The 19185-nt window shown below is 39.9% G+C and overlaps 1 protein-coding gene across 3 annotated transcripts in view; it reads left to right on the plus strand.

Annotated features, from left to right (window-relative positions):
• The window catches only part of AK5 (adenylate kinase 5), a 265354-nt gene that overhangs the window by 199893 nt on the left and 46276 nt on the right, over nt 1–19185 (plus strand). For all 3 annotated transcript variants that reach the window (XM_079129025.1, XM_079129024.1, XM_079129023.1), the window contains exons 9-10: nt 580–622; nt 3712–3756. In XM_079129025.1, coding sequence (XP_078985151.1) covers nt 580–622; nt 3712–3756 — 88 coding nt within the window. The remainder of the gene's footprint in view (nt 1–579; nt 623–3711; nt 3757–19185) is intronic.

Here is a 19185-nt window from a genome sequence, read left to right on the forward strand (position 1 = left end):
TTATTGGAAATAAAATGAAAACTTTAAAGCATCAGTTAAAGCTGGTCACTCCAGCTTTCCTTATTTCATGCTCTGGCTCAGGAATTGGCAGGGTAAGGTCAGTGATTAGACAGTTGCAGCAGAGACCATATGGCCCACAATACTGAAAAGGTTTACTGTCTGGCCCTTTACCAAAAAGCTTGGCAACCCTCACTTTAAATTGTAGAGTTATTCATAAAACAGCTGTGGCCACATCTATCCATTGGTGTGGATAAATCCTTCTGACACTGAAGGATTTTGTCTTTTTGAAGTAAGATTTCTTATCCGCAGACAGTTTATACGCCAAGAAAATTAGACTGGATACTGCACTAGTTACAAAGAAAGAGTGGACTCTGGGGATAGATGGCCCGGGTTTAAATCTGAACTCTGTCCCTCACCACTCTGTGACCTTCAGCAGCATAACTTCTGGCATTCTCAGATTCTTGTCTCTGTAACGTTGTCTCTCACAGAGTAGTTTGGAAGTTTACATATGGTAGCTTGGAGCTTAAACAGTAACAGTTAGTAGTATCATCTAATATTGTGATTTTTTTTTTTAAACAGGGTGATGACCAGTTACATGTATTTGGAGAAGACACCATGGGAGGTGAGTTTCCTTTATTGATTAAACCAAAGAGGTCACTTCAATAACTTTGAACTTGACTTCTTTATTAAACATCAACTAACAGCTCATAAAATGTCTTGACAGTGTGCACTTTTCCCTTGGCCAGGGAATATAAGTAAGAGTAAAGCTCCTTTTCAGTCCATGTGAAAAACCAAAGGAATTCATTACTAAGAGGTGCATTTCCTAAATGCCCAGAGAACATGGCTCCCAAGGTGCTCAATGAAAAGAGAATGCTTTGGTCCAAGATACTTGGGAAACACTTAACATTCAGTCCACTGGAAGAGTCACATGTGTAATAACACTGCAAATCCCCCACAAGTCCCAGTAAAGAAAGATGTCTAACTTTGATTCAGCATTCTTCAACTTACTTGGAACACAAAACTAAACTCTTTCCCATGTAGTAGTTACTATTCTGCAGTATATCATTGTGACCCGACCCAACCTACTCCAAGATTATACCGCTTTGTGATTTTGTCATATTGAAAGTCTCCTGAAAACTGAAATTAATATCCACCCCAATTAGCTATAAATGTAAGTGAAAACAGATAAAACTATGTGAAGTTGGGACTGTTAAGAAAGAAAAAGGCCAGGAGCAGTGGCTCGTGCCTGTAATCCCAGCCTCTTGGGAGGCTGAGGCAGGAGGATCACAGAGTTCAAAGCTAGCCTCAGCAACTTATTGAGGCACTAAGCAACTCAGTGAGACCCTGTCTCTAAATGAAAAACAAAGAAAGGCTGGGGATGTGGCTAAGTGGTTAAGTGCTCCTGAGTTCAATCCCCATTACCAAAAACAGGAAAGGAAGGAAGAAAGGAAGGAAGAAAAGAAGGAAGGAAGGAAGGGCAGGCGGGCAGGATCATGATTCTCCTAGGTAAAATACCTTCTAATATTTCTATTTTGTAAGAAAAGTTGTCATTATATTGTAATTCATGGAAATATTATAGTGTTGACTGTGAACACAGGCAAATAAACAATTTTGTTTTTTAAATAACTCAGTCCTAACCTGCATTGACCCATGACCATGAGGTGTAGATAGAGTGTCATTTGATGATAATGGTAATAGTAGTATGAAAATCACAGTCACCAAATGACATCATTGTGATTCATGTAGAAAGGCACATAAACTCAAGCTATAGCTTAGCTGTCACTTAGCTAAGTGCAAATAAGCAACTCTGTCTCAACTTGATAGGGAATGATTGATTGCTTCATTAAGTTTCCTTCCTTCCTGGTTATAAAATTAACATATACTCACTGAGGAAACTTTTTTAAGGAAGGAAATAAAAGCTGTCTAAAATCTCATGACCTACAATCATGGCTGTCATTCTAGTGTATTTCATTTCAGTGTATTTTCTACATAACTATTTTTACATAGTTAAGAATATATTTATACCTATAGCTATCTCCAAAGACCAGTAAGAACCATGTCCACTCTCCTAGATTGCAAATAGATTCACAGTTGCTAAACTTCATGGAAGTAAACTGGCAGGTAGAAAGCATTAGATGACCACCTCATCCCACAAGTTAGGGACACCATATCTTTACATATATACAGGGAGGGACATGGAACTGTCACTCAGCTAATGGTGGAGTCCTGCAAATGTGTAACACTGTGTATATAAAAACACTACCCCAGTTCCACTAAAAAATAATGTGTATAACTGTCAAAATAATGAGCTATCTTTCAAAAGTAGTTATCATCTGCATAAAATATAAAATATAAGCCACAGTTCTAACAACTCATTGTAAGTATAAAATTGGCCATTTTTTAAAATTTTTAAATTTTTTTAGTTGTTTATTGATGGACTTTTATTTATATTTGATGCTGAGAATCAAACCCAGTGCCTCACACATACTAGGCAAGTGCTTTACCACTGAGCTACAACCCCAGCCCCCAAAAGGGCCATTTTTATCACTAAGATGGACAATAAAAATCTACAACCTCTCCAAGTAATCACACCCATTCATCATTTTAGTCAACTCACACCCTGAGAATGGGCAAAAGTGGCCACTCCTAGGGCCCGGTAAAGAGCCGAGAAGTTGGCCCACAACTCATGACTGACTCCATCAGGTCCTGCCCTTCTGTCCTGGGCCCTCCTTACTTAGACCACTTCTCCAGAAACCTCAGCCCAGGATCTGAAATGCACATCCAGGGGCGGGACCTCCAACAAAGAACACCAAACATCTTTGAACTCTAGTTTACTTGAAAATTCCAAGCAAGTTTTCATCCTACACCATGATACATTAATGTCCACTCAGTTGTCTTGCAATTTGAAGAGTATCTCCTTTCGCATAGAAATTAGCAAGAATAATAAATTATTCAAAATTATCTTCAGTAACTGTATAAGCACTCACATCTGTCGGACACAGGGAAGCATCCAGCCTTAGGTGCATCTAAAAACCTGACTTTGAATGTTACCTCTTGCCCACCACAGCCCCCATGGTTAACATCCACCACTTTACTCTAGAATTTTGCCCGGCTTTGCCTAAGCACATCAAGGACATGCTTCCAGAAGCCAGTAGAGTTCTTGCCACCATTGTGATTTTTACTTTATACTACTGATACTACATATTATTTACTTAATTTTTTTTTTGTAAATTGACTCACTGTTGTTATTAAATACACTTATTTTAAAAGAAATTTTTATATCACTACTTTAAATGGAGAATAGCATGATTTACTGTAAACAAAAACTATTTTTTTAAATATTCAGATACTATATTTTAACTCTGTTAAAGGGGAGATTATCCAATGTGAAATAATACCAAACTGAGATACTTAGAAAGACGTAAAAAGAAGTTTTAAATTTAGCTTTCTTTGTAATTGCTATTTAATGACTTCCGTTTTACCACCTAAAACAGATAGTGCATGTTAAAATGAAAATATATTACTGCATCTGGGAATAAGACTGAAATGGTCATCCGTGCCTATTAATTATAACCTGTTAATGCATCTACTCAGCTTCAAGCTTTTTATCAAACAAAACCCTGTAAGATCTGGATTTTACATAAGATGAGTGAAATCAGGGTTCCAATGTAGCATTTCTTGCAATTAACTTAAATTGTTCTTATTTTAAAGGCTTCATGGAAGATTTGAGGAAATGTAAAATTATTTTCATGATGGGTGAGTAATTACCCTCAAAATTTCTAATATAATTGCTATTAATAACAAGTTAGTAACAAAAAATAGGCAATTTATTTCTCACTGTTTAGAGGTCATGTTTGTTTTTCAGCAAAACAGCAACTCAGAGGTTTTTAGATTATTGCTTGCACTTATGCAGTTTTATATTGTTTTTGGCCTTGTATATTTTCAGCATAGAAAAAGCAGGACCAGGAACTTCAAGCCCCTGCATTTAGCTCTACAATAGCAAAATACATCATTCCAAGGACAAGGGGATGCTGAACATTAGAGTCTAACACACACCTTCTCTGTTTAAACACCAACCCTCTCCTTTTTAAACCAAGTGCATCAGTGACCATTGTGCAAATATACCCCCATAGCCACACCCTGTATTCTACACAGCTAACTGTAAAAACAATCTAAACTGGGGCTGGGCTGTAGCTCAGTGGTAGTGCATGTGCAAAACCGGGGTTCGATCCCAGCACCAGAAAAAAAAAAAGGCACGGAAAGCACAAATAGTCAGAACACCTCCCAACACATACGCTCTTTCTGCTAATCATTCAAGTATATTTTTTAAAGTTCACCTGCCTGTACATTTTCAAAAAAATATCTATTTATATTCAGAAATAATGAAAAGATCCACACCTCTTCAAAGAGTGGGAAGAGAGTAGTTGTCAGCATCACAGAAAAGTAATCAGATAAACTTTGAATCTTGCATGCTAACTTCAGGATGACTCCTTGAAAATTGAGTAAATCTCCTTCATTGTCAGACAAGAAATCTGAACCCAGAGAAGCTAAGAGATTTGGTCAAGGTCATTCAACCCACCGGCAGAGGGAGGGCATGGCTTAAAAGAAGCCCCTGGTTCCAGGCTTCCCCACTGCACCATGGGGTGGTGTTGGCTATCATCCTGAACTATGACTGCCTCATACCTCCAGCCCTTTGACAAACTCTCCTTGAACGCTGACTGAACAGGATTCATGGAGATTTCATGTCAGATGAAGAGAATAATTAATAGATCACAAACCTTGAAAAGTGTTAGGAGAGAAATGAAGAGCTGAAATTGGACAATCAGAGCGAAGCGTTTGGAATACAATTGGGTGATGACTTAGAGAGGGTGACCTGGGAAGTCTTCAACATATCTCCCAACATTTAAGGCAACATTTAAGTGGAGAAGGGAGAGGGGCTGGGTGTATAGCTCAGGCATAGAGTACTTGCCTAGCATGCATGACACCCTGGACTTAATCCCCAGCATCATGTACACAAAAAAGAACTTGAAGGAGAGACTAGAGAAGGGTCTACTGGGAAGTGAGAGGGGAAATTCTAGTCCGAGAGAATAACACATCTCAAGCAGTGGGAATTCCTGAGACCCGCCTTACTGCAGTTTCTCATCTGCTTGCCTCTAGTTGATCTAAGCCTTGGGAACTGGATGGACTCTTTTTTTATTTTTAATTCAGATAAGTCCTTTTATTTTTTTTTTATAAATTTTTAAAAATTTTTTACATACATGTATATAGGATAATAATGTCGGTCTCACTCTACCATCCTTCCCATCCCCATCCACCCCACTCTTCCCCTCAATCCCTTCTGTACAATCCAAAGTTCCTTCATTCTTCCCTACTCATCCCTCACTTTGTATCAGCATCTGCTTATCAGAGAAAACATTTGGTCTTTGGCTATTTGGGATTGGTTTATTTCACTTAGCATGATCTTCTCCAGTTCCATCCATTTGCAAACACCATAATTTCATTCTTCTTTAAGGCTGAGTAATATTCCACTGTGTATATGTATGACATTTTCTTTATCCATTCATCTATTGAAGGGCGTCTAGGTTGGTTCCATAGTTTTGCTATTGTGAATTCAGCTGCTATAAACATTGATGTGGCTGTGTCACTGTAGCATGCTGATTTTAAGTCCTTTGGGTATAAACCAAGGAGTGGAATAGCTGGGTCAAATGGTGGGTCTCTTCCAAGTTTTCTGAGGAATGTCCATACTGCTTTCCAAAGTGGTTGCACTAATCTGCAGTCCCTCCAACAATGTATAATTATACTTTTATCCCCCACATCCTCACTGAATGGACTCTTTTCACATTTACTTTGTATTCTTTTCAGAAAATAAAAGTATATTTCTTATTTCCCTTGCTGAAGAGGAACTCATTTTAATTTCAAAGAAAAATCAGTTGTGCTTATAGATTACTAAAATTTCCTTTCCACATAAATTTTATTTATCAATTTTCTTGGCTGCAGACAAATACTCAATGTATTATATTTTCTGTGCAGCTTTTATGTTAGACAACATAAGTTAGGAAAAGGAGAGAACTTTGAAACTCCACATGTAGAAATTCAGAGTAAGGAACGCTTTGTTATCATAGAGAAATCTTTCTTTTTAATAATGTGGTCCAAAAAAGCTCCTCTAAATAGTACAGCCTGTTTTGTGTTGTTGTTACTGTCTCCAGCATATTATTTCAGATTTACCCACTGTTTATCATTCATAGTTGGATTTTGAAATATATTTTCAAATGTCACTTCTATCTAAGAATAACTAAAGATCTTGACTCACCTGTTCTGAAGTCCTGTGCCCCTTAGAAAGGCAAAGAGCGCAGTATAAAATTTTTGGCATTAGACAAACCTTGAGACACTTAAAGATCCATAGACCACCCTCTGAGAACCACTCCTCTGAGCAAGAGGTTTTTCTTCCATCTAACTAAACACTCCTATTTTTCAACTTATTGGTCAATCACTACCATGGTAAAAATTATCTGAGCCTACTGAAAGAAGGTACAAAGCCACTGTGATACGAGGGAGTGACTTCTAAACTCCAAAAATCAAGGCCTCGGTTCCAAACACATCCTTGATAATGGCAGAATGTTGTTTGGGGCTTCATTATCTCAGGTCACTTTGAAGCTTGTAAAAACTCTCAGGATGTAATAGACACACCCATAGCTATTTCAGTGAGTTTTAATAATCAAGAATCAGTTGATTTCAGTGGAACTCATGTGGTTTTGTCTATATACGATGAGAGAATTTTTCCTTTTTTTTTTTTTTTTTTTTTTTTTGACGAGGAGTACCAGGGACTCAGGGGCACTTGAGCACTGAGCCACATCCCCAGCCCTATTTTGTATTTTATTTAGAGACAGAGTCTCACTGAGTTGCTCAGCACCTCGCTTTTGCTGAGGCTGGCTTTGAATCTGCAATCCTTCTGCCTCAGCCTCCTAAGCCCCTGGGATTACAGGAATGCACCACTGCACCCAGCTCTGAATTTTTTCATTTTTAAATTATTGTCTTGACATCTACAAGAACCACAGTAGGACTGTATGTAGTATTAGCCAGAGATGAGCTTGACATTCTCACTGCTATTCTTCAGACAAAATTAATTTTCTTAAGGCGCTCATCCCATGTTTTATTTATTTTATTCATCAGTTTTCTTGGCATGCAGAAGACAAAAGTTCCCTTTTGTCTGCAGAAAGGTCCAAACTGATCACCAACTTAAGGTTCTCCTGACAAGTCTCAGTATATCCTATCGCTTCCCACTACATTCTCATGTTAGTCTTGAACTCCAAACCCACCTACCTCCCTTCTCTCTACTCCCCCCCTCTCCCCCTCTCTCTCTCTCCCTCTCCCCCTCTCTCGCTTGTTTTTTTGTAAGTCCTTGCATTTGAAATGTCTTCCCTATCTAATCATGCTCCAAAGTCAGGTTTAAGCTCTAACTCCTTGAGAAATCTTCTCTAATCACCAGCCTTTCTCTTCTGGGCTCCTCCATCCCTTGAGTCTGTCTGGCTACTTCTGATACCTTATAATGACTAGGAAAAAATATATTCATTGGAATAATGAATTCTTTAGGAAGCAGTGTGGTTCATTTCCATAACAACGAAAATAGCAACCGGAAGTTCTGGACTGGAACTGACAAGCAGGTTGTGCCACTATGACTGTTTCTTGCAGGATGGTTTTCAGGCTAATCATGAGCCTGCTCAAATGCTCGGTGGAATGCTATCCTCTTACCGATGACAAGCAACCTTTCCCCTAAGCTGGGTAATTGCCTGCTCATTTGCAAGGCAAAAGTTACAAGTGGGGAGATAATGGCACTGCCCAACCATCTGACAGGAGAAAATGTTCAGGGAAAGTGTTCAATGGGCACCAAAGGGACAGGCCTCAGTGAGCCTAGGTGTCCTCTGAGTATTGTGTGAATGTCACCTTTTTTGTTCATGAAGAAAGCAGCTCAATAGCTGTTTGCTGAAATACCTTTTAAAGGGTAGACTACCCAGAGGGTAGGTGCTAGATTGATCACAAGGATTGAAAAAGTTCTCTGAACCTTGGTTGTCTCCACACAAGATGTAAGAACCTGTGCTGATGTTCAAGCTGGGACTCATTCATTGCTGAGAGCACAAAATTATTTGGAAAATGGAGAAATATGCTTTAAAGAGCCTCCTTGTGTCCCATGAACAGATGACTAGTTTTTCACCACCTTTTTTGTTGCATTTCTTTCTTTCCTTCCTTTCTTCTCTTGATCATTACTGGCTTCTTTTTCCCTTCATTTTTCATTGCCTGATTATGCCCAAAATGTGATATACCCTGAATTCCCATTAATTCATATCCAAAGCCCGACACCAGTGCTATAATTTAGAACACACATCTGACTAATCAGGTGAGCTGTGATGTTAATGGCATAATGATCAAGACATCATTCAATGGCCATAGCGTCCAGTGTGTCAGGGACACAGATGGCCTTGTGTATGCTGGCATTGGTGCTATGAAAAATTGTTTTTAGGTAGTGAACTTTCAGAGGTATATTGATAAATATTTCATGTTACTCTGTGCATCGTTAACCATTGCACAAACAGTCCTACCTTATTTTTCTGAAGAAAACTGTTGAAATAAAAAATTTTACCTAAAACTCAGCATTTCAATGCCTGTCATTTCACTATTGCCCTATTATGAAAGAACTCTGAATTCATTTTTAGAAGAAGTTACTTGGGGCTCAGCAGGGACACTTTTTATTTAATTGACTCACATGTTTGGAAAACTAAATTAACTCTTTATTAAATTAACTTTTATTAATATAAGTATGTGGGGGCGGGGAGATCTGATTGTTTTGACTCAGTGTGTCTGTGAGAGAAACCAACATTAAGCACCAAACCCAGGCCAGGCACTGCACAAAGCACTTTCTAACATTATCTTACTGACTGCCTGTACCCACTCTACAAAGTGCCACTGCCATTCTGACTTTTCAAGAGTTAAATCATCTGTTAGTATGTAGTGTATCTGGAGCTTGAAGGATTTTAACCCTGGCAAGAAAGGCTGCCAGTTGTTTTTCTTGAAGAGACTGGTTTCATTTACAGTCAAGAAAATGTGTGCCAGATACTCACATCTGAAAACCTGTAGTTTGTCTGCTAGATAGTCTTTCAAAAAGAAGTGATATTGAATTGCAAGTGACTAGTTGAACAACTCAATCACACACACACAAGTGCCTTTCCTTAAGAAAACCATTATTCCTAGCTGTACTGGGAGCTGTATGCATACTTCTCATTTTGTGAAAGAAATTAAAATGATATGCACTTAAGGGTTAAAAAATGAAATTAATTTCTTTTACTGCATCATTAAGATGTTCCTAGGTAACCTACATCCTTCCTTCTTTCCTTTCACTCCGAGTGCAGGATAGCGAAGAATGCAATGGCTGGAACATTGGACACTAATGATTCACCAGTTTCACAGTCATGGCTTCTGCACCATTCATGGAAAGCAAATCATTTCTTGGTGTTGTAATGAAAATAGGGAACCTCCAGTATCTGCAGGTCACACTGGGAGAACTACTACCTGGGGTAACTGGGAGTTGGTGGGATGTTCAGTAGGTTTAGGGGACCGAAACAAAACCCAGGCTTAGCAGTTAAGGGATCTTGGAGGGGGAAAGTCCCAAGTTCCATTTTGACTTGTCCTTTTTGAAAGAACAGTTGTGAGGAAGGGACCACAGGGAAAGGGGTGCAGCCTCAGAAAGCCTGTTTCTCTGGGCTCCTGGAGACTAGGTGCTTCTGGAAGTTTCTCTATACCCAGTGGCACCAGACATGTCTAGAAAGAATAAAAGCCTGTGCTTTTGTCAGAGAGGTGGAAGAAGAAAGCAGCAGAAGAAGCAACAGGAGGCCCAAGGTCAGGTTGGCTGGAAGCAAGGGCACACGCACCTCAGGGGGCCAACAGCACCAGGACTGCAAGAAGGGCAGAGAAACAGCCCTGATGTGGAGATTGAACTTTGAACTGGACTCAGAAATCATGGATTGGACTAAGAAACTCAGACTGGACTTAACTGAGTTTCTACTATGAAGTGAAACCAGGCAGCTCCTGAACAAGGTTGAAGTGATGGTTAATTTTAGGTGACAATTTGCCTGGGTCAAGGGAAACCAGATAGCCAGTAAACCATTATTTCTGGGCGTGTCTGTGAGGGTGTTTCTAAGAGGGATTGGTATTTGAATCCATGAACTTGAATAAATCAGGGACGACTTGCCTGCATCCAATCTGTTGAGGACCCAGGTAGAACAAAAAGACAGAGCAAAGGTGACTTCTCTCCTGGATTTGGGTCATCCATTTTCTCCTGCCCTCAGACATCAGAAGTCCAGATTTTTTTTTTCTCTTTCCACATTTTTTTATTATAGTTGTACGTAATGACAGGATTTGTTTTTACATATTTGTATATGCATACTACATAACAACATAATTTGGTCAGTATCACTCCCCAGCACTTCTCCCCTCTCTCCCGCTTCTCCCCCCTGGTCCCCTTCCTCTACTGATCTCCCTTCCATTTTCACGAGATTCCACCCACCACCACCTTTCTTTTCCTTTTTCTCTCTAACTTCCACATATGAGAGAAAAAGGAACACTTAACTTCTGACTTTGACTTATTACACTTAACATAGTGTTCTCAAATTCCAACTATTTTCCTGCAAATGATATAATTTCATTTTTCTTTGTAGCTGAATAAAACTGCATTGTGTATATATACCATATTTTCTTTATCCATTCATCCATTGATGAATACCTAGGCTGGTCATAGTTTGGCTATTGTGAATTGTACTGCTATAAACATGTATATGCATGTATTGCTATAGTGTGATGACTTTAATTCCTTAGGATAAATACTGGGGGATGGTATAGCTGGGTCATATGGCAGTTCCATGCCTAGTCTTTTAAGGAACCACCATACTCATTTTCAGAGTGGTTGTACTAATTTACAATCCCACCAAAAACGTAAAAATGTTGCTTTTTCTCCACATCCTCTCCAGCACTTATTATTATTTGTACTCTTGATGACTGCCATTCTGACTGGTGTAAGATGAAATCTCAGTGTAGTTTTTTTTGTTTTGGTTTGGTTTTGGTGCTGGAGATTGAACCCAGGACCTTGTACTTGCAAGGCAAGCACCGTACCAACTGAGCTATATCTCCAGCCATCTCAGTATAGTTTTGATTTGCATTTCCTTAGTTGTTAACCATGTTGAAGATTTTTTTTCGTATATGTGTTGTCTATTTGTATTTCTTCTTTCGAGAAGTGTCCATTTAATTTGTTGGCCTATTTATTATTTGGATTATTGGGGTTTTCAGTTTAAGTTTTTTTTTGTTTTTTGTTTTTTTTTTTTTAGTTTTTTATATAGTCTGTATATTAATCTACTGTCAGAAGAGTAGCTGTAAAGATTTTTCTCCCATTTTATAGATTCTCTTTTCGCATTCTTAATTGTTTCCTTTGCTGTGTGGCAGCTTTTAATTTTAATGCCATCTCATTTATTAACTCTTTGCATTATTTCCTGAGCTTTCAGGAGTCTTATTGAGAAAGTCGTTGCCTGCACTTAATTGTTGGAGTGTTGACCATACGTTTTCTTCTAGAGTTGCATAGTTTCTGTTCTAATTCCTACTCTTTGATCCATTTTGAGTTGACTTTTGTGCAGGGTGAAGAGAAGGAGCTAATCTCATTCTTCTATGTGAATAGGTAGTTTTTCCAGCACCGTGTGTTTAAATAGGCTGTCTTTTTTCCAATGTATGTTTTTAGCACCTGTGTCAAGGATCAGATGACCGTAGATGTGTGGGTTTGTCTCTGTCTTCTATTCTGTACCATTGGTCTATATGTCTGTTTTTATGCCAGTATCATGCAGTTTTTGTTACTGTAGCTCTATGTAAGTCAGGTAGTGTGACTGTATACCTCCAGCATAGATTCTTTTGGATAAGAGTTGTTTTGGCTATTATGGGTCTTGTATTCTTCCAAATAATATTAGGCCTGTTTTTTTCTAGTTCTATGAAGAATGTCATTGGTACTTCAATGGGGATTGCATTGAATACGTATATTGCTTTTGAAAGTATGACCATTTTAATATTAATTTTGCCTATCCATGAACATGGAAGGTCTTTCCATATTTTGTCTTCTTCAATTTCTTTATTCAGTGTTCTATAGTTTTCACTGTAGAGGTCTTTCACCTTAGATTTATTCGTAGGTTTGGTTTGGTTTGGTTTGGTTTGGTTTGGTTTGGTTTGGTTTGGTTTGGTTTGGTTTGGTTTGGGTGTCATTGCTCTTGTTGTTTTTAGACTATTGTGAACAGAATTATCTTCCTGATTTCTTTTCTCTGCAGATTCTTGTTGGTATACAAGAAAGCTATTGATTTTTATATGTTGATTTTGTAACCTGTTACCTTGCTGAATTTGTTTATTAGCTCTATCAGTCTTTTGGTGGAATTTTTTGGATTTTCTAAGTTTAGGATCATATAATCTGCAAACAGTGATAATCTGAGAAATTCAGGTTCTTGAGTCTTCAATCTCCAGAACTTACATCAGCAGCTCCGACCCACAAGGTCTCAGGCATTTTTGTTCAAGATTGAACAACACCATTGTCTTCCCTGATTCTCCATCCTGAGGAGGCCTACCCTGGGGCATCTGGGTCTCCAAGATTGAGGGAGCCAAAGCCATGCATAAATTCCCTCATACATATCTATATATATATTAGATCTGTTTCTCTGGCGAACCCTGACAAATAACAACTGGGTTCATGTAGAGAAGTAAGTTTCCATCTGACACCAAGTCATTGACTTGGCCGCCTGAAGCATTGTCCTTGGACCAGACTCAGATACAGAATCACCCCAACTCTTTCTCTTCTGAGGGGGTACAGACACTAAGGGCCCCCAGCAATGCTTTCCAGGGGAACCTCAAATGTATTACAAAACCAACAAGAACTCTCTCTAATGTTGGAGAAATGTGGGCACTGTGTGCTGACAATAAACCTACTTAATTATATGAACTTTACACTGCAGAAAGTCTCTAAGTGACACTAAATTAGGATGCAAAAATGTCTTCATTTAATCAAGCTAAATTAATAAGCCCTTATCAAGGACTCGCTACTCAAGGATCTTTGAGATTCAAAAGGACATAAAACAGTCCTTGGGACACTACAGTTATATATTGTTTTCAAGTTTTTAATGTAATTCCTTAAAGAAATGTTACTAAGTTAATTAAGAGTCCTCCAACAGGGAAAATTACTAGGGAAAACAGAACAAGTGGGAATTTGTGAGGCACTGTGAGTAGAGACCTCGCACTCACTGCCTCCCTAAGCATTGGTCGAAATCTTTTTGGAAGCACTTTTAACTTGCCCACTGAGCTACCTGGTGAAGTTTTAGGGACTGAGTTGGTTCCTTAAAGGCTAATTAATTGTATTCAACAAAATAGCGAATGATCCTTATGTGTTCTACTGATTGATTAGCGATTGTGTAAAGGCCACATCTCCCAGCTTGACTGACTAAAAACCTCTCTTGTTTGTTCTGAGACCCACTAAGAATGATCAGTGGACACTGGAAGATGCTACAGACTGTAGCAGGACCCAGCACTGGAAAGGAGAGAACATCAAAATCTTGTGTCAAGGGAATTTGAATTTCTTTTTTTTTTTTTTTTTAGGTACTGGGGACTGAACCCGGAGGCACTTAACCACTGAGCCACATTTCCGGTTCTTTGTTGTTGTTTTATTTTGTTTTTGTTTTTGTTTGAGGCAGGGTCTCATCTAATTTGTTTAGGACCTGGCAAAATTGCTGAGGCTGGCCTCAAACTTATGATCTTCCTACCTCATTCTTCTGAGCTGCTGGGATTACAGGCATGTGCCACTACCTCCTGCTTTTAATTTCCTTTAAAATGGCAAAATATTATTTGTTCTCTGTCCACCTTACATTTGAGCGGCCAGTGAGTTAATACATTGCTAATTGTTCTCTTACTGGGAAATGTATATGACAGAGACTCAGTTCCATGAAAGTAAAGTACAAGTCCCCATTCTCTACTCCCAAAATGTTCATTTAATTACCTAATAACAATATGAAAACTAACCATACCAGTGACTTACTATCCTACAGATTCTCTTCTGTCTTTATACCTATTACCTTGCTTAATCCTCACATCAATCTTAAATATTCCTATCGTCTCCATTTTACAGAGGAAGAATTGAGGCTCAAAAAGGTCAAGTAAGTTTCCTAAGTGTTATGGTTTGGATATGAGGTGTCCCCCAAAAGCACCTGTTAATGCAGGAATTCAGAGATAAAATGATTAGATAGTGAGAGCTGTAACTAATCATTCCATCCTAGTTTGAATGGACTCAGTGGCAACTATAGGCAGGGACATGTACTAGAGGAGGTGGGTCACTTGGGGGCATCCCCTGGAAGGGTTGTTCTTCCTGGGGCCCTTTCTCCCTCTATCTCTCTCTTTCTGCTTCCAGACCCTGCCATGAGCTGAGCAGCTTTCCACTGCCATGCCCTTCCCCCATGATGTCCTGCCTCACCTTGAGCCCAGAGCAAGAGTCAGTTGTCTACAGCTGAGACCTCTGAAACCCAAATAAACTTTCCTCCTCCAAGTTGTTCTTGTCAGATATTTTGGTCACAGCGAAGCAAAAGCTGACTCAGACACTAGGGTAAAGAGTTAATAAATGACAGAGGTGAGGCTCAGAGCTGAGTTTCTCGAATTTCAAAGCCTATGCTCTGAAAGTGTCTGTAGATATCGAGGGTAAGGTTGTGGGAGTCAGTGGGTAAGGAAGGGTTTTCCATATTTATTTGAAGAAGTACCTTAATTTTCTACTGTGTTTTGTTGCTCTGTTAGGTGGCTATTGATATCAGAAAACAAAGACAAAATAATAAGATATCAAATGAATATTAATGAAACAGACCTCTAAGTGCCCCAGCCATGTTTACCCCAATTATGTGAAATTCCACATTATCTTCAAAACAAGAAACAATCTGGACTCAGAAAAGTGCCCTGAACCATCATTTTTCACTCCCCACACAAGCACATCGATTTCAGAATACACACCACACTGTTCACTGGCTTCTGAAATAGTTTTGATAATCATGGGCACATGTTTTGTGAACATTATCAAAACTATTTCAGAAGCCAGGCATGGGGCACACACCTATAATTCCAGCGACTCAGGAGACGGAGGCAGGGGGATCCCAAATTTGAGGCCAACCTGAGCAACTCAGGGAAGGGAGACCCTGTTTCAAAATAAAAAATAAAAAGGGCCGGGGATGTGGCTCAGTGGTAAAACCCTCTTGGTTCAATCCCCACTACCAAAAAAATAAAATTAAAATAAAAATAAAAAGACCCAAGTGTAAAATAATTTCAGAGGGCCAAGGGCAACAGTAAGCAAATGTTTGAGAATGCAATGCTGGGTACATCTGAGGGGATGTAATCATTCTGAAATGTTCTCTATGGATTGGATGGATTACATATTGGTCTTAACCAATAGCTTAATATGAAGGAGGAATAAAAAAGAAAAAATAGCCTAGACCAGGGATACATAAACTTAAAAGGAACTGTCTAAACTCCCCTAGTGATAAATATGGATCTCTCTGCTCTATTAAATTCTTCCATTAAATATATATGCTTTGAGGCGAATTGCATATTTGACGCATTGAATTTCTACTATGTACCAGCAACGTGATAGGTCCAAGCCTCCACCAATGAAAGGCAAGCTCCCTCAACTCCAGGAGCTCCTGTTGTAGAGGGGAAAACAGCAGAGCTGGCACATGCAGTAACAGAGGCAGAGACATGGGGAGGAAGACTGCAGTGGGGGCAAGTCAGGGCTGAGTCCTGAGGAAGAAAAGGCCAAGTGGCAAGTGGGAAGAAAGCTGGGGTGGACACCAGATAGGAAGAGGGAGCAGCGTGCGCAAGAGAGAGTCTCAAAAGTGAGAGGGACGGAAGGTTATGAGAGGCAAAGCTGGAGACCAGGCAAAGTCCAGGAGGTGAGGACTGTGAGACCAGACTGAGAAGTATGAGCTTCATCACCAGGCAGCAGGAAACCATCAGGGTCTTTGTTCAGTCATACAGCAGCAGATTCAGATTTCTGAAGGAGCGTCTGGCAGCAGGAGAGGGAGTCTTGGCTGCAGCAGAGAGGCTAGTCATAAGCCATCGGGATGGCTATTCATGGAAGGAAAGAGGAAACAATGGAGGTGAGTGAGACAAAACAGGTCCAAGAGATTCCAGGAGGTAAAATCAATAGAAATCAATAGAGTTACAGGTGACTCAGAAGTGTCTGGTGTGGACAACCACGTGGACAGAGATGCCATTCAAGGGGTAAGGAATGTGAAGAAGAAATGGGTTTTGAGGGAGACTTGAAGAATTCAGTGTTAGACATGCTACCATTGAAATGCTTATGGGACATCCACTGATGTCCACTGAATGAGATTTTTGAGATCCTGTACCCAAAATACATGTTCTGGCTATAGACACATGTGAATTTCACCAGGGTATCAATGGCAGATGAAGCCAAGCAAGCAAGAGATCACCCAGTGAGGTTAGTAGGGTGAAGCTAGAGGCAGGTTAAGACCTGGAGTCTTAGAAGTACCTGTTCAGAGCCAGAAGAGGAAGAATAGAGAGATAAGGGCTCTATCAAGAACCAATGGCATCATACTTAGAAGGCAAGGCAGGAGATAGAAGGGTAAACAAAATGTAATGAAAATTATCTGTTGGGTTTGGCAACCAAAGTATTATTGGGAGCTTTAATGAAAGAAGTTTCAGTAGAACAGAAATAGGTAAAACTCATGGGTCAAACTACAGCTGGCAGTTAAGGAGAACAAGGATATGAACAGACTACACTTGCAAGAAACTTGACTCTGAAAGAAAAGGAAGACTTAGGGCAATATCTGAAAGGAAGGGAAGGTCAAGGGTGGAATAATTTTTTAAATGAGAGATGCAAGCACCTGTGCATAAAGAGAAGCAGCACAGTCTCAAAGCAAGAGTTCAAATGCCAGCTCTCCAAGGAGCTGGCTTTGTGGCCTCGAGTAATGTCTTTACACCCACTGTCCCTTAGTTTTCTCACCTGTCATGTGGACTGATGATATGTGTAGGTCACAGACAGCCATGTGAGGATGAGCCAGTTAACATGTAATAGTACTCATAAATACTCCACGAGCCTGGCCCAGTAGCACTCAGCTGCTCAGGAGGCTGAGGCAGGAGGATTTCAAGTTTGAAGCCAGCCTAGCAACTCAGAGAGACCCTAAGCATCTAAAAATAAAAAGATTTTTTAAAAGGACTAGGGATGTAGCTCAGTGGTAAAGCACCTATGGGTTCAATCCCTAGTACTAAAAAAAAAAAAAAAAAAAAGTACTCAACAAGCATTGGCTGTCAATCAGATTCTGAGTGAGGGGAGACAAGCAAGAGGGAGAGAATCCTGAGAAAAGGGAGAAAAGGATGGATCAAAGTGACTTGGAAGGAGAAAGGAGATCTACAAGAAGGGAATTGGTGGGCTGGGCTGTGGCTCAGTGTTAGAGCGCTTGCCTCGCACATGCAAGGCACTGGGTTCAATCCCCAGCACCACATAAATAAGTAAAGATTGTGACCACCTACAACTAAAAAATATACTTAAAAAAAAAAAAAGAAGGAAATTGGTGGGGGCAGGGGGTAAGTGCCAGTTTCTGTTTGTTAATGTTCCTTAGTAAAATTAACCCTCTTGCCAGCCTGGTGGCACACATCTGTAATCCTAGCAACTCAGAAGGCTGATGATCCCAAGTTCAACACCAGGCCCAGCAACTTAGCAAAGCCCTAAGAAACCTAGCAGAACCCTGTTTCAAAAATTAAAAGATGGGCTAGGGATGTGGTTCAGTGGTAAAGCAAACCCTGAGTTCAATTCTCAATACAAGAAAGAGAGAGAGAGAAAGAAAGAAAGAAAGAAAGAGTAACCCTCCCTAAGGGCTGAGCTGTTACCTGGTGATTCAGCTATAACAGCTGTAGTTGGCTAAGTCCAGAGCCAGCTGAAATAAGAGTATCTCTTTGGCTTTGGGCCTAAGGTGCCTATCCACCGCTATAAACTATTTGCTACAGTTGACACATTCCTGCAGTTGTTTACAACAATGCCATTAAAGGTCATTTTATTGTAGGAGACCACTGTTTTGCCTTAAAGAATGAACCAGAGTAACAAGCCAACAACTCAGGGGACATGAGTTGGCCTTTAAAATAGAACACTCCACCACTTATCAAGGCCCTGAGCAACTTAGAGAGACCCTCTCTCAAAATAAAAAAATCTTAAAAGGATGGGGATGTAGCTCAGTGGTAAAGCATCCCTGGGTCCCATCCCCAGTACCAAAAAAATTGAATATAACATTCACACAATAATTTCCTTCCAGTTTTCTCCAGGTTTCTCTGAATCAATAATCTCAGAGTTGGGCTGGGGCTCATTTGGTAGAGTGCTTGCCTTGCACGCATAAGGCCCTGGGTTCAAATCCCCAGCACTGGGGAAAAAAAAAAAAAAACTCAGAGCCTTTTTAACTGCAAATAAGATATATTTGAACCAACCATCAGGTGGTCAGGGCAATGAAATATTCTTTCCTTTTGTGACAGAGTTCAGCTCTCTTGCTTTAACATGATTTATATTCCTGTGACCCAGGTGGAATCTTTTTTTTCATAATTGTGTATGTCACAGACCCTGGAGGAAATATCCCTCAAGGTCTTGCCATGCTCTGAGGAATGCCCTCTACTAGGAAGTGATCCCATGTTGGTGTCACACTCCTGCCATCAACGCCACCGGTTGCCCTCAGAAACCCATGTGGTCCAGCTACATATTTCCCTGTCTGTACTCTCTCATGATAATGCTTGGGAAGCTGGTGTGGTCAGAGCAGCATATAGAACACACTCTTGTTTTTTTTGAAACTCCTCAATTTGGTCTGGGTGGAGCTTTCACAGCAGGCCTTGAGACTGACATTTGCTGTTAAGAAAGGAAGAGACTATTTAGCCATGAGAAGCCTGGCTAAGGTCAGCCAACTGACTCCCAGGGTCTGCCCAGAGAGCCCTTCTGCCGATCATTCGCTTGAAGGCAATGTTGATTTGAGGGGGGTTTTTTGCTAAATATCTTAGAAGACAGAGATTATGCCCTTTTCTCCTTTCTTTTCTTCCCTTGTTGTTGTTCCTAAAGCACATATCAGGATGCCTGGCACTTGGTATATGTCTTTG

Source organism: Sciurus vulgaris, assembly GCF_902686455.1.
Source record: "Sciurus vulgaris genome assembly, chromosome: 1".
Taxonomy (NCBI): Eukaryota; Metazoa; Chordata; class Mammalia; order Rodentia; family Sciuridae; genus Sciurus; species Sciurus vulgaris.